General features: G+C 39.9%; 1 protein-coding gene across 2 annotated transcripts in view; it reads left to right on the top strand.

Annotated features, from left to right (window-relative positions):
* Positions 1-26,864, top strand: part of LOC128985087 (alpha-1,6-mannosyl-glycoprotein 2-beta-N-acetylglucosaminyltransferase) — a 108,480-nt gene that overhangs the window by 39,643 nt on the left and 41,973 nt on the right. For both annotated transcript variants that reach the window (XM_054404475.1, XM_054404469.1), the window contains exons 2-5: positions 1,867-1,952; positions 24,692-24,720; positions 26,216-26,418; positions 26,521-26,715. In XM_054404475.1, coding sequence (XP_054260450.1) covers positions 24,714-24,720; positions 26,216-26,418; positions 26,521-26,715 — 405 coding nt within the window. In that variant the 5' untranslated portion in view covers positions 1,867-1,952; positions 24,692-24,713. The remainder of the gene's footprint in view (positions 1-1,866; positions 1,953-24,691; positions 24,721-26,215; positions 26,419-26,520; positions 26,716-26,864) is intronic.

The raw sequence follows: 26,864 nt of genomic DNA, 5'->3' as shown, positions 1-26,864 counted from the left end.
AATAGTTTCTTTTCCATTTGAGCTTTTTAGGGACGTATGTCCCTACAAGCCACTAGTATTGATTATGAAGTGAATACTGCAATTTGCACTTCTTTAAAATTATTGTTTTCCTACAGTCACCCGACAAAGTTGGCTTCCTTGTACTGTTTATAGTACAGAAAGCTGCTAATTGCTGCATATTTATACTTTGCCGTACGGTTTATACTTTGTCGTCCGGTTTATACTTTGCCGCACATCAGGATTCCAACGAAACAACACAAAACAGCGTGGTTCTATTATGCACGTAATCCGTGTACGCTTGGAAATAGGTTGGCAACACTTAATAATACTATGAGCAGCTGATTGACTATTATAACTACGATTTAACCTGTCATTTCGTGTTTATAGTTTCGGTATTTCTGAACTTTCTGGACTTTTCTTTTAAACGTTTTAAAACATTCCTACGATCTTAATAAACAAGAAAATACCTTTAAAGCATTTTTTTTTAGGTGCGGAAACCACTTCAAATTACAAAAACATACGGAACTATATTCTTCAAACGCGGAGCACATTTCTTGCCGAGGAAAAATAGCGGAGTGATACGGACCGCGGGTACTACTTTCTCTAGGGCACCATTTGTGTTGCCAGCTGAACCTAAAAACGTGTTGTATAGTGTTTGAAAGACTAATTATTTATATGCTTTATAGTGACCGTAGGAAAAATATAATGTGTAACACGAGTGAAAAAGGCCTTTGCTGCACTCGAGATCATTCCTCTCGTGTGCAGCAAAGTGCCACTTTCACCACTAGTTACACAAATAACTATTTTCTACAGCAACCTGACAAAGTGAACTTCCTTGTACTGGTTATAGCACGCAAAGTAGCTAATTGCTGCATTTACTTACTTTTGCCGCACTCCAATATTACAACCAAAAAACAAAACACAATGTGCTTTTATTAGGCACATGATACATGTACGCTTGAAAATAAGTTGACAACACTTAAAGTTACTATGACTCAGATCAGCGGGTGCAGCGTTTCCCATTTCTTTCAACACTTGGATTTAACCTAACCTAAAAAGGTGTTGAATAGTGTTGGAAAGTCTAATTATTTACATGCTTTATAGTAATTGTAGGACATAGTTATTTGTGTAACTAGTGTGCGAAATGGCACTTTGCTGCACATGACAGAAATGTTTACGCACAAGCCGCAGGAGAGTGTGGAAAGTTTCTTGAGTGCAGCAAAGACACTTTGCACTCGCGTTACCCATTATATTTTTCCTACAGTTACTATAAAGCATATAAATAATTAGTCTTTCAAATACTAAACAGCACGTTTAAGGTTAGGTTAAATCCAAGCGTTGAACGAAATATGAAACACTGCACCAGCTGGTCGTAGTCGTAGTATATTTAGTGTTGCCAACTTATTTTCAAGTGTACATGTATTACGTGACTAATAAAAGCACACTTTTGTGTTGTTTGGTTGGAATACTGGAGTGCGGTGAAAGTAAAATGAGTGCGGCAAAAGTAAGTAAATGCAGCAATTAGCTTCTTTGCGTGTTATAATTGGTACAAGAAAGTCCGCTTTCTTAGGTAACCGTAAGAAAAATATAATGTGTAACGCAAGTGCAAAGTGCCTTTGCTGCACTCGAGAAACATTCCACATTCGTTTGCGGCTCGTGCGTAAACATTTCTCTCATGTGCAGCAAAGTGCCACTTCACGGACTAGTTACACAAATAACTATTGTATTTTTTATATTACAAACTAAATATTATTTTTATTTTTAGTTTCTAAATAATGAATATTTTGCTCTTATTTGCTCTAACCAATGTTACCAGTTCTTCATTAAGATTACAATAATTGTCATTGACAGTATTTTGTGTTGCAGGATGAGGGGAATACAGGAGTTGTCAGACAGGAGACATTCTCCTGGGGGACTTAGTCTCCTCCTCAGTAACTAGCTCAGCAGCACAGGTACACAATCTTGTATTTATAATTAAATTACAATAAAATAATAATTAACCTTTCAAAATATAATGTTAAGCTATTTACGTTTTTACATGTTTACAAGACTTGTTTGAGTAATAAGAGGTGATGTTTGAAGATGGAATTCTTAAACATACATAGAATGGTTGGTAGGTATATCAAAATGAGGGCTTTGTCCTTTAAATAAACAAATGTAAAAGTTAAAGTATCCATGCAGGTACTTACTTTTGATTTGTTCTTCTTTTAACTTCTTTAAACTGCTCTCATCCTTTTTATTAAATAGACAAATAGGCTAGGCTCAATTAAATACTTGTCATTATTACAATATTACGTTTAGGCCTAGTTAATTGATTCTATTGGTATAGGCTATACTAAACTGCTTGGATTTATTTCATTGTTAACAACTTTTTGACCTCATTTTAGGTAGTTTATTGTGTTCATTCTGTTCGGTAATTCTTTACTTCAAAGTATTCTTTCTTTGGTTTTTCTATTAGGCTACCTTTGTACATGTTTATGTTACTTAAACTTATAGGCCTACCTTCTCATTGTTACGCCATATTCCACTGAAGAATAACTAACTTTAGTTCATGTCAGTATAGGTCTACTTGTTTTCATTTTAAAATAAGTTGGGCTACTTGAATTTTACAAACAACTAAGTACACAAAGATATTCTTTATTCTCAACATACATTATGACTTCAATCAAGTATTCTACATTTATGAAACAAGCCAAACTCACAAAAGCTCGTTTAACTCAGCTGGAATCTCAAGTCAATGCACTTCAAGTAATTGGTTCCAAAGAATTAACTGAAGTTCAAATTGAAAAAATTAGGGCTATTAAAGAAACCGCCACTAGGAAAAATACCGAGTTTGAATCTACCATAACTAGACTTTTTAATTCGGATCCCATATCTGAAGACATCGATGATGATCAAGTCATCCAATTGCAAGATGAAATCAATGATTTATTTTTGAAAATTCACAGTGTATGTGCAGTTATTTAAACACTCTACTGCTCTTATTACTTGCTCTGGTCAATAAACCCAATTTAGAACAATCCCATACAAGTAACACTACTTCTGAAATAGCCACTTGTGGTCTTCGTCTCCCTCGAATTGATCTTTGTACCTTTTCTGGTCAACCCAAAAAATGGATTTCCTTTTGTGAACTTATTTGAACACCGTACTTATTTGAAAATTCCGTACATAAGAACTCAAACATGGAGAAAAATGTACCTATCTATTGTCATTATGTCTCAGTGGTGAACCTCTAAATCTAATCAAGGGGTTACCAGTAACCACAGCCAACTATCACATTGCTTGGGAGCAACTCCATCAACGTTACAATAATTCAAGGTTGCTTTTTACCCTACATGTCAACAACATTTTAGATCTTCCCTCAATGCACGGTTGTTCTGTTAAGCAACTCCGAACCTTTGTGTCAACGTTTCAAGAAAATGCTAATGCCCTTTGTGCCTTCAATCATGACTCTTGTCTGAAAGTCTGATATTAACGATTCATCTTCTACGTAAATTTGATTATGACTTTAGGAAGACATTTGAGCTTAGCTGAACAGACTTACAAACCCCACCTATGTGACGTCCTTTTCCACACTGAAACATATAACACTAGTTTACATGCCAGGTTTAAGTACCACGTGCTATACAGCACATTTAGTTTCCGGATAGGCCTCAGTATGGAGATTTGGGTTGGCCTTCCAGCGTTCGCGTCAAGATGTTACTTTCACGCTCAGCCGTGCCGTCGCCTTGGCTGAGGTTTACCGCGTCGGAGATCTCGAGCATCTGGTTCATCACACAGATGTCGCCGTAGTCCGCATTAATCCTCACGGACCGGTCACTGTCCCTTCCACCGCAGTGAGACGTGGTGGCCTTCCATGGAAGCTAGTCGCCACCCCGAAATCGTTTTCGTGTTCAGCACACGACATCCAGCCAGGCGCTTGGGTTCAACACACCAAGTATGGGTTGACTCCGTCTGCCGTTGTAGCCTGAGGTCCACGGTCGCTCTCCTGTCGTCACAGCCGCAGGCTGAGGCTCATTCCGCCCCCCCACTTGTCGTATTAGGCTGGGGCTCATCCGGCCTCACCTGGCCATTGTCGCAGGCTGGGTCTGTTGTGACCACTGTCGATGCTACTGCAGAGTCTGGTCATACTTCCCATCCGTCGCCGCTGTCGTCTGGGCATCTGGTTTCTCACACAGATCCCTGTCGGTGCTGTCGTATGGGAATCCGGCTCATCGCACGGACCCCTGTCACTGTCGTCGTATTGGTATCCTGCTCGTTGCAGGAATACCTTTCGTTGCTGTCGTTTGTTCGGGCGCCATAAATGTGACGTACTACGTGGGGGCTTGAGACTATCGTATGGGAATCCGGCTCATCGCATGGACCCCTGTCTCTGCCGTGTTCTAGGAATCCTGCACGTTGCAGGGATACCTGTCGTCTCAGTCGTAGGTGTGTCCTCCTCGTTGCAGGAACACTAGTCGCTGGTGTCGTATCGTGGGAATCCGGCTCATCACACGGACCCCTGTCGTTGTCGTCATGGTATGGGAATCCGGCTCACCGCACGGACCCCTGTCACTGCCCCTTCCACCGCAGTGAGACGTGATGACCTTCCATTGTCGTTAGTCGTCATCCCCGAATCGTCTACAAGTCCACATGTAGCCCCGGGAGAATCTGGTTCAACACACAGATCCCAGCGTCGTAGCGGTACCTGGGGAGCTCCGCCTGCCGCTGTAGTCGGGGTTCGGATCGCCCACCTAACGTCGCAGCTACTACGCCTTCACTGCAGGCTGGGCGTCCATCGTGGCCCCAATCGAGACTACAGCCGGTAGTCCTCGGTCCCGTCGGTCTCCGCCTCCGTCCTGGGTGTCTGTCTGGTTCTGCACACAGACTCGTGATGTCGCGGTACCTTGAACTTAGCCGACTCAACCCGCCACTGTAGCATAGGGTTCGAGCTCACCCGTCGACCACGGCTACAGTCTGAGGTGCGTTCCACCCCCCCACTCGTCGTCGTAGGCTGGGGCTCTGCCATCCTCACCTGGTCTTCACCGCGGCCTGGGTTTTCCAGCCCGCACGCCCTATATCGGTACTACAGCCGGGGAGCCTACTCGTACGTTTTCGTCGCTGACGTCCTGAGTGTCCGGTTTCTCACACGGACATGTGTCACTGCCCCGTCCGCTGCAGTGATCTGCGTGGTGGCCGTCCGTTCGTCGTTGTTGAGTGCCACCCCCGATGCGAGCTACTTGCACCCTTCGCATGTAGTCCTCGGGGATCCGGTTTATCACACGGTCCCGTGTCACTGCCCCGTCCGCCGCAGTGAGTCCCGTGCTGGCCGTCCGTTTGTAGTTGTCGTTTGCCACCCCCGATGCGGATAGTCCTTGGGTTTACACCACGCCAAGATCTACCACAACGGTTCAACACTCGTTGGGTACACGTTGACCAAGCCCCGGTTGTCTCGCTGACTGTTGTTCTCCGTTGCAATGGTTGGTTTATCACGCAACCACTGCCGCTGGATAATCAATCAAAGAACGCCGAAGCTGGCCAACAGCGTGATGTGAATTCCTCTGGTTGGTTTATCACACAACGACACAACCCCAGCCGTTCGAGAATCGTAGTAGGCTAGCTGACTGTTCTACGTCAATCTTCCGTCCGCTAACGAGTCGATGGTTCCAGCGTCGTGAGTTGGTCATCACTCCAGGTAGGTTTAATACGCTACCACAGCTGCTGAAGCGTCGTGAGTACCATGGTCGTCACCAAAGGTAGGTTCAACACACTACCACAGCTGCCAAAGACACGCTGAGTCCAAGCCGACTCGCCAGTCCCAGACGTCAAATGGTTTCACACCATAGGCCAACGCTATCCAATTCGCACCAAAACAATCTCATCACCTGTCGTAAACTCATAACACAAAATATTAGAACACATGCAAATCATTAAACATGAAATAATTCAACGGTTAGTCACGGATTATCTCACATGACCCTAACCATCCAAACATCGTTAAACAGAGATTATATCACCAGACAGACTGAATATAAAATGCCTTGTTACTTAAAACAAAAATAGCTAAAGTTGGAGGCCATTCCAACGAAGCAAACAAACTCAACTATTAATAAAGCAACTAAGGCCGAAACGAGTTATCCACTTCTGGTTTGCATTAATCTCAAAGGCTTTATGGCAAACCCGTCGTTAAAACCATAAAGCATCGTAAAACACAGGCCTAAGGCCACTACTACCAAAACGCCATGCGTGCCGGCCGGGACGTGCTCAACTAGCACAACTAATCTTAGTAGTCACTGGCTACTACTAATAAATTCGTATATGATAAGATTACATTGTTTTGGGCTTACTAAAAATGGATTAAAAATACACTGACCTCGTAATATTTATTCGTTACGTTATGGGTTTAACACACCATCATAATCAAGTCAACTTGGCCTAAATCCATTGGTTTAACAGGAGTGAAAATATAAAACCTAGTAAAACAGATTTTAAAAACTAGTATTTTACACCCTGGCAATAGTTAACTCGGTTTACCTTATATCTATTGAAATATAAGACTTACAATTTGACTTGAAGTATCACGCGAGTTAACTAATGCTTCACCAATCACGATGTCGGGACTAACTCAAACTTGTCGTGGTAGTTGCTGGTGAGGAACTAACTTTCCTGCTTGCCGTCTGAGGGTTCCTCGGTTCATCCCTCTCGCTCCCCTCTCTAGCAAAGTAGGGGGCTCAGCTGATCCGGAACGTTTGCTTGCTGTTTGCTAACCCGAAAAAAGCTAGCCGGCCGCCGTCGTCTGCAGCCGCTTAATCGTCAGTCGCTCGAGCTTGTTGTTGTTGTCGACTGTAGGTTATGTTGTGTTTGTTTCACACGACAATGAGTTTTAACTTCAAGTTGTCGGTTTATATGACTCACACCGCATTTCCTCACGTCTGTGAAACGGATTATTGGCCTAAGGCCATGATCTGCGGGTTTACTAAGTGTAGAAAGTTTCTTCAAAGTACCAAGCCGGGTTCAGCCCTAGCTTGCGAAACACATCGCTGGTGAGTCAATAAGCTATAAAACACTGTATAAGGTTTATGTCACGCTCATACAGTATTAATAACTCTTGTTCTACACTTATTTATTACCAAACACAACAGTGTATCATGCCTATACTTTACTGATGATGTTATGACTAAGGTTAGCCTTCTAACCTATAACCTTAGTTAGGGGCTGGTAGGCTATGCCTAGGAATAGGCTAGACATAGGAATAGGCTAGTTTGACCCCCCCTCAAAATAGGCACGTTACACATATAATAAAGGAACTTATCGATTTCATTGAAAAAGAATGCACTGAGTTAGAAGCAGCAAACTTAGCCCACACAACTGCCAAAAGTTTCTCTGGTTACTCAAAATTCAATCCGAGGCCTAATCATTCCCATAACTCACAGTCAACAACTTCACAGACTAAAACTGTTATTTTTCCACAAATATGGAACAGCAGACTTGTGTACATTGTAATAAAAGTGGTCATACTATTAGTGTGATATAGTGTGATGAATTTGTTAAACTTACTCCTGACAAACGATTGACAGCTGTTAAAAACAAATCACTTTGTAACAACTGTTTGAATAGCAATCATGCAGTCAGAAACTGTGCTTCATCTGGATCTTGTAGAATTTGTAAGCGTCGTCATCACACTTTATTACGTCTAGAATCTTAAAAGCAAGACAATCCCAACTCAAATCCTAAATCTTCTCCTTATCATGTGGATAAAAGAAAATCTTCATTCATAAACCAGTTTCAACACCAATCCAAAGAGCCAACAAATATTGGAAGGACTACAGTTGAAAAATCTACAAATGAATCAACATCAGCTCTCGTTGGCTAAGCACAAGACAATGATAATGATGTACTTATAGGCACTGCTTTGGTAAAACTAAGTGCAAGTGGTAAAACAATAGTTGTGAGAGCTATATTGGACAGTGCTGCACAGCAAACATTTATTACTGAAAACTGTGCACATAATTTAGGTCTAACCTGCAAGTCTTCAGAAGAAAGAAACATCATTGGCATATCTTCAACCTTTGTTCAGTCAAAAGCCTTAGGTCAGTTAAATATAAGTTCTCTAAGTGGTCAACTACTTGCTAAACACCATCCAAGGCATTATACTAGACAAAATAACCAGCAACATGCCCAGATGTCATATCTCAAAATAAGTAAAGAAACAAATGCACAATCTAATCCTCGCTGATCCGACTTTCGATGTACCTGCTCCTGTAGATATGCTACTTGGCACAGACCTATTCGCTTATACCCTCTGTGGTGAACCGGTACACTTGGGGCATAATATGCCTACTGCTCTTAACCCCATCTTTGGTTATGTTTTATTAGGTCACGCTCCTGTCCAGTTTGACAATACGCCTAGTACCAACACAACAGTGAATCTCCTCACAATTTCAGATTTTGATTTACATAGTGCTGTTCAACATTTCTGGGCATCAGAAGTAGTACCAACAGCTTCAAAGCTTTCTCCTGATGATGTAAAGTGCAATGATCACTTAATGAAAACACACTCTAGTTCGACTACCATTGAAGAAGAAACCTACAGTTCTAGGAGATTCAGCCAAGTCAGCTTATAGTATTTTTAGATCTTTGGAAAAGCTACACTGAATTCATGCAAGATTTATGGATCTTCTAGACATATGGTCCTCTGTTCCTCAAGACCAACAGATTCTCCTAATTTATTCCTGCCACATCACCAAAGTCTTCACAGCCAAAGACAACATAGTCAGAGTGGCTAAAGTTTACACAAAATCAGGACTTATCACTCGCCCTATAGTGAAGCTTTCCCTTCTTCCCAGGGCCGTCCCTAGGGTTGGCGGCACCCGGAGTGACTCGTGGCGCCCCCTCTTCCCACGATTAATAGTCGCATTCGCATATTTTTAATACTATGTTAATACAAATAGCCGCGGTGCGGCGCCCCCTCAGCCGCTTGCGCCGCCCGGGGCAGCTTGCCCCGGTTGCCCCCCCCTTCGGACGGCCCTGCTTCTTCCTGTAGATTAAGTTAAGTAAGCTTCAAAACCCTCTATGTTTTTTCTTTAGTTTTATTTAACAATTATTTAATTATTTATTGATTTTTTTGTTCTTAAAGTTACATTGTTTTTAGTTCTGTTTTTTAGTTTAATCCGTTACAGAGTATTGTTGAACTAAAGAGTTTAAGGGGGCCGAGATGTTAAGTATTTATTAGTTTTCTTTATTTCAATCATATTTCAATTATTCCAAACAAGTCAATCAAAATTCATTAACCAATGTTTATGATTACAATTTATGTATATATTAATACGCAAGCAGTTTTCTTTTCACAGTCATAACTCAATAACGGCTTGATGGATTTTAAAGTTTGAGGTGTCAAATCAAAGGTATTTTCACGTAGATGTGCAAATACGTCTGAGAATATTAAGAAAGGGCACAACTTAAGTACACTTAAGGGCTAAAGTTTGGAAGGCGGCACTATCTGTTGACATTAGATCAAACTCATTTCCTTTTGTTTACAAATAACATATGTACGTAGTTTTAAATATTTTTTAAGGTTAACCACAGACTGCAGGACTTAAAACTTCCAGTATATTTTATCATATTTTGTTTACATTATATTATATTTGTTTATTATATTGTATTATATTTTGATTCAATCTATTAACTAAGTCTGGTTCATAATAAAGAGTTTCACAGGGCAGTTATCCGTTACATTACCATATGATCATGTAATTTACAATGTGTATCAAAATTCCAATTCTTTTATAGTGTTTTCTGTTGTTAACTTTTTTGCTAACTTTTTTGGTTAACTTTCTTATTTCATTTCAATTTAAAATCAAATGCTGCCAGTACGACGAAGAACTGTGAGGGGCTGGAGGGAACGCAAACATGACCGCTTGCATCACCTCTCAATTGCACATTTGACGGGTACATAGTGGTACCACCGTTGTGATACATCCAATCTCGGACAAATGAACGTTAAATGTTTACATTGTAGTGGCTTACATTTTAATCAAAAAAAGAATGGCCGAGACAGTTAAGTTTTTACTCTTAGTTGCCATAAATGAAAGGTTCGTTTACCTCATTTGTGCAATTCACCTTAATTGAACACACCTTGCATTTCTTATACCTTCAGGATCTTATCGGAAACTCCCAATCTAAAAAAAGGACTGTGAGACTTATATCCAGAAATTATTTGGATTAAATTTGTCAATTCAATTCTGCCTTTACCATGGCGGCCAGCTCCAAAGCTCATTAACATGGTGTCTACTCTCCGGGAAATTCGGGAAAACCGGGAAAACTCCGGGAATTTGATCTTACCTTGAAATGTCCTGGAAAACTCCAGGAATCCACCCAAACCTCCGGGAATCCACAGCCCGGTCATCGGAATCGTCGGCTAACCAAACACTACCGCTTTTGTTGCCGAAATCGCGGGAGACGATTATCGGTGTCGCCGAAACCGCGAGATATTCTCACGGGTATTGCCGCGATCGTGGGAGACGATTATCGGTGTCGCCGAAACCGCTGGATATGCTCACGGGTATTGCCGCGATCGCGGGAGACGATCATCGGTGTCGCCGAAACCGCAAGATATTCTCACGGGTATTGCCGCGATCGTGGGAGACGATTTTCGGTGTCGCCGAAACCGCAAGATATGGTCACGGGTATTGCCGCGATCGCGGAAGACGATTATCGGTGTCGCCGAAACCGCGAGATATTCTCACGGGTATTGCCGCGATCGTGTGAGACGATTATCGGTGTTGCCGAAACCGCGAGATATTCTCACGGGTATTGCCGCGATCGTGGGAGACGATTATCGGTGTTGCCGAAACCGCTGGATATGCTCACGGGTATTGCCGCGATCGCGGGAGACGATCATCGGTGTCGCCGAAACCGCAAGATATTCTCACGGGTATTGCCGCGATCGTGGGAGACGATTTTCGGTGTCGCCGAAACCGCAAGATATGGTCACGAGTATTGCCGCGATCGCGGAAGACGATTATCGGTGTCGCCGAAACCGCGAGATATTCTCACGGGTATTGCCGCGATCGTGTGAGACGATTATCGGTGTTGCCGAAACCGCGAGATATTCTCACGGGTATTGCCGCGATCGTGGAAGACGATTATCGGTGTTGCCGAAACCGCTGGATATGGTCACGGGTATTGCCGCGATCGCGGAAGACGATTATCGGTGTCGCCGAAACCGCGAGATATTCTAACGGGTATTGCCGCGATCGTGGGAGACGATTATCGGTGTTGCCGAAACCGCTGGATATGCTCACGGGTATTGCCGCGATCGCGGGAGACGATCATTGGTGTCGCCGAAACCGCAAGATATTCTCACGGGTATTGCCGCGATCGTGGGAGACGATTTTCGGTGTTGCCGAAACCGCAAGATATGGTCACGGGTATTGCCGCGATCGTGGGAGACGATTATCGGTGTCGCCGAAACCGCAAGATATTCTCACGGGTTTTGCCGCGATCGCGGGAGACGATTATCGGTGTCACGGAAACCGCGAGATATGGTCACGGGTATTGCCGCGATCGCGGGAGACGATTATCGGTGTCGCCGAAACCGCAGGATATGCTCACGGGTATTGCCGTGATCGCGGGAGACAATTATCGGTGTTGCCGAAACCGTAGGATATGCTTACGGGTATTGCCGCGATCGCGGGAGACGATTATCGGTGTTGCCGAAACCGTAGGATATGCTTACGGGTATTGCCGCGATCGCGGGAGACAATTATCGGTGTTGCCGAAACCGCAGGATATGCTCACGGGTATTGCCGCGATCGCGGGAGACGATTATCGGTGTTGCCGAAACCGTAGGATATGCTTACGGGTATTGCCGCGATCGCGGGAGACGATTATCGGTGTTGCCGAAACCGTAGGATATGCTTACGGGTATTGCCGCGATCGCGGGAGACGATTATCGGTGTCGCTGAAATCATAGAATATGCGAACCTGTTTTGCCGCGATCGGTTGCCTGTGTTGACGAAACTGCAAGATATGCTCACCGGCATTCCCACGATCGCAGGAGATGATAGCTGGTGTCGCCTTACCTACTAGTTATACTGTTTTTATTTTTCTTTGGAAAAGTTTTGTTTTAAATTAAAATAATCATTAATAGTAAAAATAAATTATTATTAGCGGGTTGCGATTAGTTGAACGGGTTCCGATAGTAGTTCTTAAAATTTAGGAATTTGTCTTGAATTCTCCTGGAAAACTCCTTGAATTTTTCAAACCAGGTTTAGTAGACACCATGATTAAGATGACAAAATTCCACAGGGGATCGACAATTTCAAGGTTCATGACACATTTTACCACCGAGTAGGTCCTCTAATTTCTCAATAAGGTGATGATCCTGAATACGCATAGATATATAAGTAAGTACAATAATGTCACTAGAACCCATAGGAGAATTAAGCACAATTCAAACAAAAAATGCAATGAATAAATATGCGGGAATGCCCATTTGCAAATCTTTGAAGACTATGGCAGACATCATGTAGGGACAAGAGCTCCGAGGAGTCAAGTGAAATTCTTATGTACATAATAAGAGACAGAAGAAGTGTCTTCCCTCGCTACGATGGTGCTACCTATGTAGGTGTCACAGCAATTTTTAAAGTTGAAAACAAAGCAGCCCCTGGCCAAATAAATCGTATAGTTTTTTCCAATACTAATAATGTTAAACGCGTATCCATTCTAGATCTGTCGTTAGATCCATTTGCTTACCCTCTTCTTATGTTCCCAACCAGAGACTTGGGTTGGGCCCTCCAATTGAAACACGCCTAAAACAGAACATATCGTAGAAATAATTTAACAATGCTAGAATAAGAGTAGCAATTGTTGGCGTCAAGAGAGGAATTGAGCTACATTAAGTCAAAAGCTCACTTTACAGTGTGTGGTTGACATATCTAGGTGCTGATAGAGTGCACCCGCCTACTATACATAAGAGATGACCAAACCAGTATGCGAGTGAATGTAAATTTAAATATTGTAGATTACTTTTATATTTTTTACATCATCATATTTTTTATATTCTATAATCAGTCAGATAAATTATTTTAGAGTTACTCTTTGATTAAGGTCTTGCTGTTTATTTTTTGTTTATTCTTTTAATAAAAGTTTCAGTTTTGCTCGATTTCGAGCAACGGGTTATCTAGTTATTATTAAAGCTTGAATTACAATGCATATCGATATTAAAATTATCATATGCTATTACATCATATTATATTATATCACATTGTATCTAAAAAGAATATTTCATCACTAGCAGAGTACCCGTCCTTCGTACGGGGTTGGCATATAAGTTTAAAATGCTTATTGCAGTTATACTCAAGCTTTGCGTTTGCAATGGGGGAGGACAAAGTTTGATAAAATTTGCTTCTTTAAATTGACGGTATACTAATGGTCACATCTACCATAGCCATAATGTTCTACCACTTCACCCAAATAATAGAAAAAAATTAATTATTAAGATTCGCAATTTATCAAAAATTATTCATGACATTAAAAACATAAACATAACTGAAAACAATCCTACTTTGACAGTTCCCATTGCGTATCACAGTTTTTTGTTGCTGCTTAGTTCAAATTAGCTGTTTTCAGAAATGCAAAAAAAATTATGGTGCTGCACCCTGATGGTAAATCTTATAACTTTTTAATGCTTTTGTATATCATAGAACCAACTTTTTTGGTTGAAACAGCTGACTAAATTCTTTAATTCCCCTTAAATATGAATACTCATAAGATTAACATGGGGAACTATAGAGCCACTGGGGTGAAGCCCGAAAGGATTTTTGAGATAAGAATATGCCTATATGTTAATCGGGAATGTGAGCTATCATCATGCCAAATTTCAGCCCAATCTGTCCAGTGATTGCGTGATGCGTGATTGAACTTCAAAAAAACAAACAAACAAACTTTCACATTTATAATATTAGTAAGATTAAAAATTTCAACACTGTTAGAATGCAAGCAGTTTAGCTACTCTAAGAATGCTCAACAATTAAATGTTTTATAAAACAACATCTGAGACTTTTGTGACTGTGATGAAGCCAAAATGAAGACAGGAATGAACAGAAATGAAGATCCATAAGAAAATATGAAAACTAAATTCGAGAAAATTATGAAAAATATGTATTCCATTTCAGAAGATTTAACAAAATCAGTAAGTGATTCTTTTAATGTAAATAAAACTAAATACAGTCCACTTGTTAAAAAACTATAACTATATCTCTTATCTATTTTAGTAACTAAATTAATTTATTTTTCAAACAATAAATTATCAAAATTTGATGACACTTATCTGATTGCAATAATGAATTATCAGCAATACAATTACAGTAGCTGCTGTTAATTATAATTTAAATGGGTGTTAGTTTAAAACGGTTTAATTCGTCATCTCGTCATTCTGTTCACTAACTTGAAACCCAAAAGGCGGGTGTATACATGCATTTATATGATTTCTATGTAAAAACTTAACTGTATTTGATTTCTAAACGATCATTAATACAGTATATATGTTGCAACAGTTATTTTATATGTATCCAAGTCAAAGCAACCACATTACTCTATTAATATAAAGATCTAAATTATTTTTTCAAGAAGATTCAATATTTTAATATTTAGTCTTACTTTTATAATTAATTATTTCCAAAGCAACCGTCACTTATAATTTCGGGACAGTAATTAAATAACAACTTATTCATTAGTTGATTTGATTTTAGGAATCACGTCTCTATTTCACAATAAATATGCTCTAGATGGCCAAGTACTTTTATAAAAGTAGGCTAGAGTTAAGTTTAAAGTATTTTACTATTGGCAGTGTCAATCCCAAGAATATTATGCCAGTTTGTTTGTTTTGATTTAACCTCAAAATTCGACACGTATAAATCCCTACATCACACTACAGCCAAAAAGGTTCATCTTTAAACATATTCCACCAATCCTTAACCGCTTCTAGCTAAAAAGAATCCAACTAGACTTCCAATGACTTAAAGTCAACTCAAAGATAATGTAATCAATCACTCCACTCCAGTTAGCGAAACTGAAAACGAACTCACCAACTCGCTCTGAAAACGAACGCTCTTGTGTGTATCATGTGTTTACTATGAACAGCTGTAATTAATACAAATTATTCATCTGTTTTAAGTAAACAAAATCTTTTCTTCATGAGAAATACATTGGGATTTTGATGGCCTGTGGGGCAAAGCCCGAGGACTTTTATTACAAGAATTGGTGAAAGGGGGCATCTACTCAAAAAATACTTAATTTTGACACGTCGTTTGTAAAAATCCGTCCATTATTAACGGAGGAGTAGTGTTTCGTAGATATCGCCTTCACGTATTGTCTATATCTATATAATTAATACGCGACATGAAACTTTGTCGGTTGAACTCCTTCGCCATTTCTTAACCGATTTTATCCATTGACGTCTCATTGGAAAGAGCGTGTCGCGTAGATTTGCAAACTGGCCTTACATTTTTGAAAAAGTCCCTTGGGCTCTGCCCCAGTGGCTTTTAAAGTTCCCATGTTATCCTTATGGAGAATATAATTGTTTACATTTTTATCAGCTGTTTAATTTAATTGCTGTTATTTATTCAATTCAATGAAACGCATTGAGTACGTTTATTTACTATTTGAGTTTGTGTAAACATAACCCCCAAGATGGATCGTGTTAGTATGGTTGTATCTTAAATGTGTGTATTTTTCGTTGTTTTGTGTCGCTATGACGGATCGTGTTAACATGATAGTAACCTAAATTTGTCCATTTATCGTTGTTTTGTGTAGCTATAATTTGTTTATTTGTTGTTTTTTCTTTTAAATGCCTCCGACGCGACGACAACGAAACATAAACAGGAGGCGTAATCGTGATAACGACCGCAGCTACAGAACAGTGGCGCGTAATAGACTTAACTCATCACAGTCAACACATGAACCTGGACAACCTCAACTATTAGGTTACAAATGCGCCCTAACGCTACCCCAAAACGACTTTTCTTTCTCAATTGGACCTCTATCAATGACCTGTGATGCCTGTACAGCGAGGCATTTTGAGAAGAAGAAGACCGGCAGGAATGCTTCTAATTTTTTCCTGTGTTGCCACAAGGGTAAAGTATTTTTTCCACCATTTATACCGTCACAATTCATTCAAGAGCTAATCGAAAACATTCATCATCCGAATGCTTCTATTCGCAAGCAATCACAAAACTACCTCAAACACATTCGCTCTTATAACGCTGCTCTTGCCATGATCAGCTCTGAAGCTAAACTAGACGAATCTTTAATTAACGGTGTCTACAACTTCAAAATCCACGATACGTTCTATCACCGCGTCGGCACTATAGCACCATCACCTGGGCAAACTGCTAAGTATGCACAAATTTACATTTATGATGTTGACACTGCCATTCAGCAACGAATGCGAATGCCCGCCAACCAAAAGTGTGATGAGGCCTTGATGAGAGAGTTGACATCGTATCTTGGAAATGTAAACCCTTTCGTCCAGTCATTCCAAACTATGGCCGAATTAAATCGAGACGAAAATAATGGTGTAGAAACTGACATCTGTATGTTCATGAAGAGAGACCGAAACGACGATCATAGAAGATTCAACGATGCCGTTCAAACTGATGTCGCCGCTATATTTAAAGCTGTAGATGGTGCACCACCTGGCGAGCGCAACCTTATCATATGGCACAAGTCTCATGGCGTTCGAAGAGTTTCCGTTTTGGAGCCATCCCTTAACCCACTGACTTATCCATTGTTGTTCCCCCATGGCGATTCTGGATGGCACATTGACTTGACTCACGATGCCGCCCATCAAACAGCTGTTCGTCAAAAGCTAACCATGTTACAATATGCATCATACTGTCTTGCAATTCGAGACCATTCAGCATTTTGCACCGTTCACAAAAGCTTTATCTGCAATGGTTGGTGGATATGTATGTCAGGATAGAAGGCACACGACTAGAGTTCATTCGGAAGCAACAGCCACAATTACGAGCTGATCTCTACCTCAACATAACCGACTTTGTCAATAGAAGGGCAGGGGAAGAAAATGTTCAAATCGGCCGCCAAGTAATTTTGCCATCATCTTTCATCGGCTCACCACGTAATATGAATCAAAACTACTTAGATGCAATGGCAATAGTGCAAAAATTTGGGAAGCCATCGCTATTCGTCACCATGACATGCAACCCGAAGTGGCCTGAAATCATTGACAACTTAACAATTGGCGAGTCGGTACATTACCGTCCAGACTTAGTCGTCCGCGTCTTTCATTGTAAACTGAATGAACTTATTGACAACATTACGAAAGATCCAATTTTTGGCAAAGTCGCTGCTCTGATTTATACAATTGAGTTCCAAAATCGTGGACTCCCACACGCCCATATCCTCATCACTTTAGACAAAGAAGATCGTATCCGTGAGGTGGATGTTATTGACAAGTACTTGTCTGCAGAAATACCTGATATTGAGCTACATCCCTCTCTTCATGACAAAGTTAAAAGCCATATGATACACGGTCCGTGCGGCTCTCTAAACCCAAATTCAGTTTGTATGAGAGATGGCCAGTGCAGCAAAAAGTTCCCAAAAAAGAATTTTCCGAGTCAACGCATGAGAACCACAATGGGTACGCAACATATAGAAGACGTGATACAGGCGTTACTGTTGATGTTCGTGGTCAGAGTGTTGACAACCGCTTCGTTGTACCTTATAACCCTTTTCTCCTGCAAAAGTTCAACTGCCATATCAACACTGAAGTTTGCAGCTCTGTAAGGTCAATCAAATATGTGTATAAATATATATACAAGGGTTACGATTGCGCCAACGTACAGTTCAGTCGTGACGACCAAGCGCAGATCGTATATGACGAAATTGACTCTTTCGTCAGTTGTCGTTATGTGGGATCTACAGAGGCCACTCGGTGCATTTTCGAATACAAGATGCATCACCAATCTCACAAAATTGAACGTCTTGATTGTCACTTACCGCAACAACAAACTGTATACTTTCAAAACGGCAACAAAGCTGCCGCAGCAGCAAATCCAAAGCAAACAAAACTAGAGGCATTTTTCAGACTTAACCAACGAGATTCTGATGCTAACAATTTACTCTACATTGAAATTCCGCAAAATTACTCATGGGACTATACCAGAAAAGAATGGTGTAAACGACAGCGTGGGGGACAAAAGGTCGTAACGCGCCTTTATAATGTGTCGCCAAAGAATGTTGAACTTTTTAATTTACGTCTCCTGCTAACACATGTCAAAGGTGCGAAGGGTTTTGAAGATATTCTTACAGTTGATGGCATACTTCACGAAACATTCTTGGCCGCCGCTAACGCAAGAGGTATTGTGTGTAATGACAACCAGTGGCAAGACACTATTGCCGAAGCGACAACATCGAAGTCTCCTAGACAGTTGTGTCAACTTTTTGGAGTTATTTGTGGTATTAATATACCCGCAAATTGCAACACACTATGGGAACAGTTCAAAGACCATCTGTGCGAAGACTTACTTTGTGATATGTGCTCTCAAGCAGCGTATAATCTGGGTCTTCTTGAAATTGAGGATATATTGATCACTCACAACACAAGTTGTGCTGAGTTAGGGCTTCCAATTCCGAACTGTCAGTCAACAAACATAGATAGTTACGACGTAATGGAACAAGGCGAGTGCTTCAATCATATGTTCAACATGGCCAATGACGAACAAAAAAACAATCATTACAGAAGTTATTGGTGCTATTGAAAAAGGACAAGGCGAAAAAGTACTCTGTCTCACTGCGCACGCTGGCTGTGGAAAGACTTATGTGCAAAAGACGTTGCTGTTTTATTTACGTTCAAAATGTCTTGACTGTCTACCGTGCGCATTCAGTGGCATAGCGGCAAGCTTGCTGGTGGGAGGCAGAACATTACACAATCAGTTCAAATTGCCTATTCCTGTCACTGAGTCATCGGTATCATCTATCAAAGCTAATAGTGCTGTTGCCAATAGAATCAGGAGTTCAGCATTGATTATAATCGATGAAATCTCAATGTGTCCGATTTACGCGTTGAAAGCAATTGACCGTTTGCTACGTGACCTATCAGTTCCCGAAAATCACAAAAAAATGTTCGGAGGCAAAGCCGTACTCCTATGCGGGGACTTTAGGCAGACGCTCCCTGTTGTAAATAAATAAAATAAATAAATAAATAAAAAGGCCTTTATTTGTACCCCACGCTGGGCAAACAGCTACAACTGAGCTATGTGTGAAATCTTTAGAAGAGTGGCCACGAATCAAACAGCTCACACTTACGCAAAACATGCGTGCGCTGCCATCTGAGCTTGACTTTATAAGCTTCCTCAAACAAATCGGTGATGGGACATATCCAATTCATTCTGATCTCGGCGATGATATAATTGAACTTCCTCAGAACGTTATCTGCTCAGGAGATATTATTGACGAAGTATACAATGACTTTGACAGCATTATAACAAGCAACACTATAACAGACCGAGCAATCCTCTCTACAAAAAACGAATTCTGCCATTCTGTAAACGAAAAGATGAAAAGTCTTTGGCCATGGACAGCTGTATGTAGCCTGCAGCCGTGCACGATCGTTTGAAGGGCTGAAATTCATGGTCCGTGACACAGAAAAACAAGGCCGGTTGAGAGGTGATGATCGAGTGTTCACTCGGAATATAGTATTTAAAAATGTAGTATAAACATTTACAGTAAAATGTTTTCAATTAAAACTAAATTTTGTGTTACATTTATTATGATGCATCGTAAACCTATGTATACTGTATTATAAGCAGTCCACTATGCTATAAGTGCGCTATAATAGTGGTCCAGTACTATTAGCTCACTTATTGCATTGTAAAATATAGTTTCACGTAAGCGTGCACTTTGCCTCATGAAAAACATTGCAATATTATGTGTCGCAGACAAGCACTTTCTGCATGATAATATATTTGAAAGTGTGTGTGTATACTTCAGTGCGCATAAAATAGCGGAAATGGTGAAATTACGCGATGCTAAGATAAAAAATTGGGATATTTTGTAATAGCACTCTGATAGGCTGAAAATGGTGAATTTATGGTGGATCCATGCACTGCATGTAAATGTTTTTAGCTTGTCATTTCAATTATTATTGCTCTGCTAGCGTAGCGCACGATTCCGTGTGCTCCGGTCCACTAGTAAAAAATTAATACGCTTGTGACACAAAATTCTAGGGGGGGGGGAATAAACTAGTATTCACCTAAGTCAGGCTAGGCCTACCCCTAGAACCGGCCACACTCAAATTTCTTCCCCGGAGTGCTCAGAAGGAGCCGAGAAAAATCCAGGGGTCAATACGAAGTTGTCACGGCTTTGACTGATCAATTTATTTAAATTTAATCGAAGGCTCAGAGCTCTAGAAGCGCTCAGGAAATCCTGCAGACACTCAGTAGAAGCTATTTCATCCTCACCTTCGTTAAAGTGTTTTGGTAAATTTTGCCTAACTTTTGGATTAACTCTGTAGGACCGACGAGTATTCTATCTTAGCCAATTTGATATAAATACCCGTATTGAACTTTAAAATAATCAGCTAAAGGCTCAGGTAAATAATATAGAACAGACTATAACGTAAAACAATTCCTACAGAGTCTTCAGAGCCTAATTAATCTAATTGAACGGATAATTTAACGTGAGATGATTTAAGATAAATTTTACACTAATATTCGTGGCTGATTGTTCAAATCAGCCTACTCCCAAGACTAGGTTCTCACGCCCGCCAAAGACGGGTTTTAGAACTCAGACGACAAGTCTCGGGGTATTAAAACGGTGAATTAATTAGAATAAACGTACGTAATAATCATTCGTAGAAATCGTAATTTTGAAACTAATTGATTTAAATCAAACCAAACGATAATCACCGATAGTCACTGGCAGGCAGGAACACAAAAATCAACTTATAATTTAGTTATTGGTGATATTCTTTAGTTTAAGCATAGGCTTAGCAAAACACAATAACTAAATTTACCTAAATAGACATTATAAAAAAACAATGTGATGTGCAAGTTATGTTAAGTTAATCCAGCACATGTTAAGCAGTTCGAATTTATTTAAAGTAGCCTCCAAATTCATACAAAACATCTATAGGCTACATTGTAATTTTCTTACTGTTTCCATGAAAATATATCAATAACATTATTTTCAAAAGACTTAAGACACTTAACAAATCAAAAGCAGAGCCTGAGTTGATACAGCAACGCTTTTAGAATATTGTTTTTATTTCTATAATCATTGACATAGTTTTTGAATAGATGATTTTAGCGAATTTCCCATATAGGGAATAAGCTATTACCGTAGTACTCATGGTAAGACCTGGACCCGGGACCGATTTTTTTTTTTTGTTTTGAGGTCCCTAGAGGCCAAAAACACCATCCGTTCAAATTCATATATATATATATATATATTTATATATATATTTATATATATATTTATATATATATATATATGTGTCCGTTAGCGCGATAACTCGAGCAAAAATGATCCGATTTTAATGAAATTTGGTACAAACCTGTGAACCTACGTTTATTCGAACGAGTTCGCGAACCAGCATGATTGGACCATGGGAACGGGGGTTTATGGGGGCTTTTATGGGGTAAAAATGGGTTTTTCCCATTTTTGACCCAAAAAACATAAAATTTTGCAATTTCTTTCCAAACAATTTTGTAGAGCTTAAAAAAACAAATAATTTAGTATATTGAAGCGTTATAATGCGCCTAATGGTTACGGAGAAAATTCCAAAAAATTGTAAATTTAAAATTCTCATGTTATTCTTATGGAGAATAAGTAAACTGTTGTAGTTTGCTTGTTTATTAACATGTTTTGCCCAAATTTGGAAAATGTTTTTATTTCTTACTAACTATTAACATTTTTCATAAAAAAACACTTTCACCCTCCCTGTTGCAGCAAACCTAACTATGTGTTAAACTGATTCTATTTAAATAGGGAATAAATGTGATATTTTTAAGGAGATATTTTAGTGTAAATCCAATCAGGCAAATGGAAATTCGCTTAGTCTGCAGGTTTGCTGCGGCGGGGGTATTTGATAAAACTTTAGATTAAAATAAACCTACCTCATAGTTATGGAAAATAGTTGTTACCCACGGGCTTCACCCCGTTTGACTTCATAAGTATTAATAAAACTATTGATTGGTTAGGTTAAGCTGAAATAAACAAAACATACTTACAGCTGATGTATTTTTAACATTAGGTATATGGAAAGTTCCCTTTGGAAATCAATTACGACCTTATAGGACAATTTAAGAAATAATGGATAATTTTGGGCAAGGTTTCTCGTCATGACGAACATTTTAAGTGTATGGTTTATGGGGGTGTGACTTGTAGTTTCCTCAAAAGTTCATGGGTACTTTTGGCTTTATATATAGATACTAGCTGTAACCCGCGGGCTTTGCCCCGTTTAACTTCTTAATTTTCAAGATGATCTCGTTCGCATGGCTCAATCACGTCCTGGTTGAAGTTCGTTCGCTACGCTCACTCACCTTTAGGTTGGAGCTCGTTCGCTACGCTCACTCACATTTAGGTTGGAGCTCGTTCGCTGCGCTCACTTGCCTTCAGGTTAGCTCGTTCGCTATGCTCACTTGCCTTCAGGTTAGCTCGTTCGCTACGCTAACTCGCCTCCAGTTTGAAGTTCGTTCGCTACGCTCACTCACCTTTTGGTTGCAAATTAGCTGTTGTCATAAATGTAAAAGAAATAATAGTGCTGCACCCTGTTGGTAATCCTTGTAACTTTAATGCTATTGAACATCATAGAACAGAACCAACTTGTTTAATTGAAACAGCTGTTAAGATTCATTAATTCCATTTCTCATAAGGTTAACATGGGAAACTCCAGAGCCACTGGGGAGGAGCCGATTGGACGGATCACGAAATTGATGGTGTATAAACCTATTCCATGAAATTCTACACGTATGTACCAAGTTTCGTGGCAATCGGTTCAGCGGTGTCTGAGTTTATCACTGCCAAACAAATATACAAACATCCTCTTTTATACTTATAGATTATATTTAATTTCATTGGATCAGCTGTCTTCAATTGTGAAATATGCAATTTGGCAGTTCTTCTTGTTTACATTGAAATGTCAAAGCTAATGTAAACATTTTGAGTATTCTCATTGCAGCCATGGAGACCAATTATTTACTTTTAAAATCCTCACCTCAGAACTTTTAAAGCCAAAGGGGCAAAGCCCACGGTCGGTGTCAAAGTGTGAATGGTCCTATAATGGTCCTTGGTATGGTAGCTATATTTTTGTGAATTTCAAGCCCAGTTGGTTTAGTAGTTTGGGTACACTTCCATATCTGTTGGCACAAACAACCTAATGAGTAATATTGATTATTCAATTGTTTACTTCGATATATCGTTTGGTTAGTTAGGTTAGGTTAACCTTACCTAACTAACCAAACAATATATCGATTGATATTTTCATTCGGTTGTTTGTGCCAACAGATATGTGTGACGCATAGCGGCACGCTATATTTCTTATAGTGTCAGCGCTTCGTGTGGCAGGGCTGCATGGCGAACTCGTCAGCCCACCGCGAGCAAGCGAACGGCTTCCCCCACCGACCTTTCCCAACCTTCTTCCCACTTCACCGCCAACGACTATCAAGAATTCCCACAGAAGAGCTGCTCGCCCTGAAAAATCTATTAAATGGCTAAGTTACTAGAATAATTATAAATTATATACTAGGTTAATATGTCAGGCTAGTTAGCAACAAGGGGGGAGACCTACAAGGGTCCTCTGACATTTGAAATGTAGGAATTAGGAAATTTACTGGTCGAGCCCTTCAGGCTCGGACCATTTTCAACATGATTAGGGCAACACGTTTTCCCCAGAAGTTTCCATAGTTATTTTCAATAAATTGTTAGGCATTTCCTATTTAAGTAGTTCAATCACCAGTCTATCATTTCATTATCAGTCATTTTCTAGGTCACAAGTTTTGGAAGGATAGTTTTTAGTAAATTAGTTGTGTTAGCATAAATCAAAGCTGGCTATGCAAGCTTCCGGTCTGGGTAAAAGATCTCCGTCCTCTGGTCCCCAACACGTCCTTCATTAATTAATTTGGTAGCAGAATCAGCACGCTCAATTTAGTTTTACACCTCCAATCAATCACTATTAATCAGTTACCCCCCAACGGCTACATATGGAAGTGTACCTGAGTAGTTTTTCCACCTATTAGTAATACACCAATACTAATAGGTGGTGGATGGTTGTGTTGCTAGCCTAGTGGTTAGCGTCTCGGACTTCGGTGCGGGAGGGACGGGTTCAATCCTCGGCACATTCACTAAACATTTCTCTCGTGAAATGCCACTGGCTTTGAAAAAAAAAAAAAATACACATACAGACAGACACCATTAGATTTTTATATAATAGTATGGATTTTAAATGTGATTAAAAACAAAATTTTAATCAAATTGAAGTTTGTACCATTGACCCCTTTGTACCCTCATCATTGGTCTATTAAAAAAAACCAACATTTCACCTAGGAATAGAGGTGTATGTAGTTTTTGAAAAAAATGTGCAACGCAATTTATTGATAAATATTCATATATTAGTATCTGTTATAAATATCTTATACTGAAGTTTATAAAGTTTACTATTCAAATAAACTAAGTTTACATTTTTTTTCAGTCGCAGAAGTTTGCTTCAAGCTATGCGAGGTAAGAAACACTTGAATTTATTTAAAATTGATAGTAGCCTACAGATTTGATTTTCTAAGAGAAAGTAAAGCCTCTTGATTATTGATATCTAGTGATGTTCCTGTTCTTAGATGGATAATTGGTATGGACTTACAGAACTTGCTATCAGAACTGACTTGTAAGCATGATCTTATCTTATCTCTTTCCTTCAACACTTTGACTGTGTCACACTCAGACAAGTTTAAAGCAACATTATCAGTTAATTAAGCTCATAACAACAAACCTTAAAAGATTAATTGAAAACTTTACAATTTTTTTATAGGATTTTGTTTGTATAAACTTTTACCCTAAACCTAAATTTATTGTTCTTTAAACTACACCAAGGTACTGAACAAACCTTTTTTTCTTATTCCTCAAAATCCTTTCTTGGGGTTATACAATGTGTTTGTGAGGAACTTGTATTGAAAAATAAAACTATCATATGCAATTATTTCATTGAATTCTTTAAAATCTTCACTTTGGGCCTACCGCACACGAGAGACTTTTTGTCAGCTGACAATTTTGTCGTAGTCGGCTCCATAGTGGTAAATCTGAGGGCACACACGGGCCGACCGTAGTCGGCAGACTGTCTGCAGACAATCGGGGCGTTTTGGGGCTGACCGATTTTCCCGCCGACTGCTCCCCGATTCAACTGTCTTGTCATATTGATAAAGAAGGCATAGAGACAAGTTTGAACGCGCACACTTACGACTAAAAAGTCTGTCAGTATGACAGAGTTTTGTTGTGTGTGTGCTCCGAAGACAGTCAAGTGTGTTATGGCTGCGACAAGTGCAAGTGTTTTGTAGGGTGAAAAAGTTTAAGAGTTAGGGGAGAGTTATTTGAAGCAGTGGTGGATAACTGGGGATGACCCAGATGCAAACACAGAAAAATCTGTCCAGATATTTTCTTAAATCTGAGTATAATAGGTAAAACTGGCCTTTCAAGATTCTCTGAGTATAAATTGGATGCACCCAGTATTTTCTTTTACGTTTTCTTGCACGAAATCTGATCAGTAACGCATGTATGACAGCGGTTTCTGTCATATCCATCCTTTTGACTCTCGAAAGACGACTCAACAGTCGGCGTGTGCGCACCCACAGTCAGCGACTAAACAGTCTTTACGACTTTTCGATTGTCCACCCTACTCCAGCCAGACAGTCGGCTGACAAAAAGGCTCTTGTGTGCTATAGGCCTTAAGGTACAATGTGTCACCTTCGAGAATTGGACTAAGACGGTTAATTGATAGGCTGGATAACAGATTTCCCACCTAAATTTCTAGTTTAAAAAATTTCACACATTTTTGAAAAAAAAAATTTTCATTCACAATAAATACCTATACATGCTTATATTATCAGTTTTAACATGACAGCTTGTACAGTCAAGTTCCAGTTCAACACTTAGCTGCCTTCATTATAAATGAATCAATGAGCTTTTCTAAAGTGACGGATAGCAGAATGACTGTTGTTTGTTTTGTCAGGTGGGCGGGCAGTGAGGATTGTGGTGGCTCCCCATGCACTAGGCCGCCGTCGCACTGCTAGCTGTCTGCGCACTGCCATATTCTTGTTCCTGGTTACATTCGTTTGGCTGCAACTTCATATGTCGAATCTATCAAGCTCCTCACATCAGGATCAGGTTTCTGAGAACGACTCTTCACAAGCAATTCTCAGTATGGTACCACAGGTGAGTACTTTTACAACATGAACATTTAGTAGACTTACATGACCATAATTTGTAATCTACAATCGTGTAAGGCATGACAAATAATTACCTAAATGATCGCAGGTGCTACACAAGTTCCTGACAAGCCGTCCACGCAACCTGTCCCAACACTTGACGTCCAACTTCAGTGAAGTTCCTCACCAGCTGACGATAGAGGAGATCAAACGGAACATCATGAAATACAACTCTGCCCAGATTGTTCACAATGAAGATGTCTTTGGACCTGTGCAGAATGACACCATCATCATTGTCATACAGGTTAGCTTACGAATCCCAAGCTTGAGAACAATAAATATTCTATTCTATTCTTGTTTTTAAAATGTATGTTGAACAGTTCTTCATTCAAATATTAGGGAAGAAAATGTTGTTGTATCCTAAAAAACCTAGAATAGAAGAACATAATTTTT

This window comes from Macrosteles quadrilineatus, unplaced genomic scaffold (assembly GCF_028750875.1).
Source record: "Macrosteles quadrilineatus isolate MER2022 unplaced genomic scaffold, UCM_ALF_1.0 Scaffold_1__1_contigs__length_201487025, whole genome shotgun sequence".
Lineage (NCBI taxonomy): Eukaryota > Metazoa > Arthropoda > Insecta > Hemiptera > Cicadellidae > Macrosteles > Macrosteles quadrilineatus.
The sequence above is the reverse complement of the archived record's forward strand: the minus strand, read 5'-3'. Positions and strand labels throughout refer to the sequence as shown.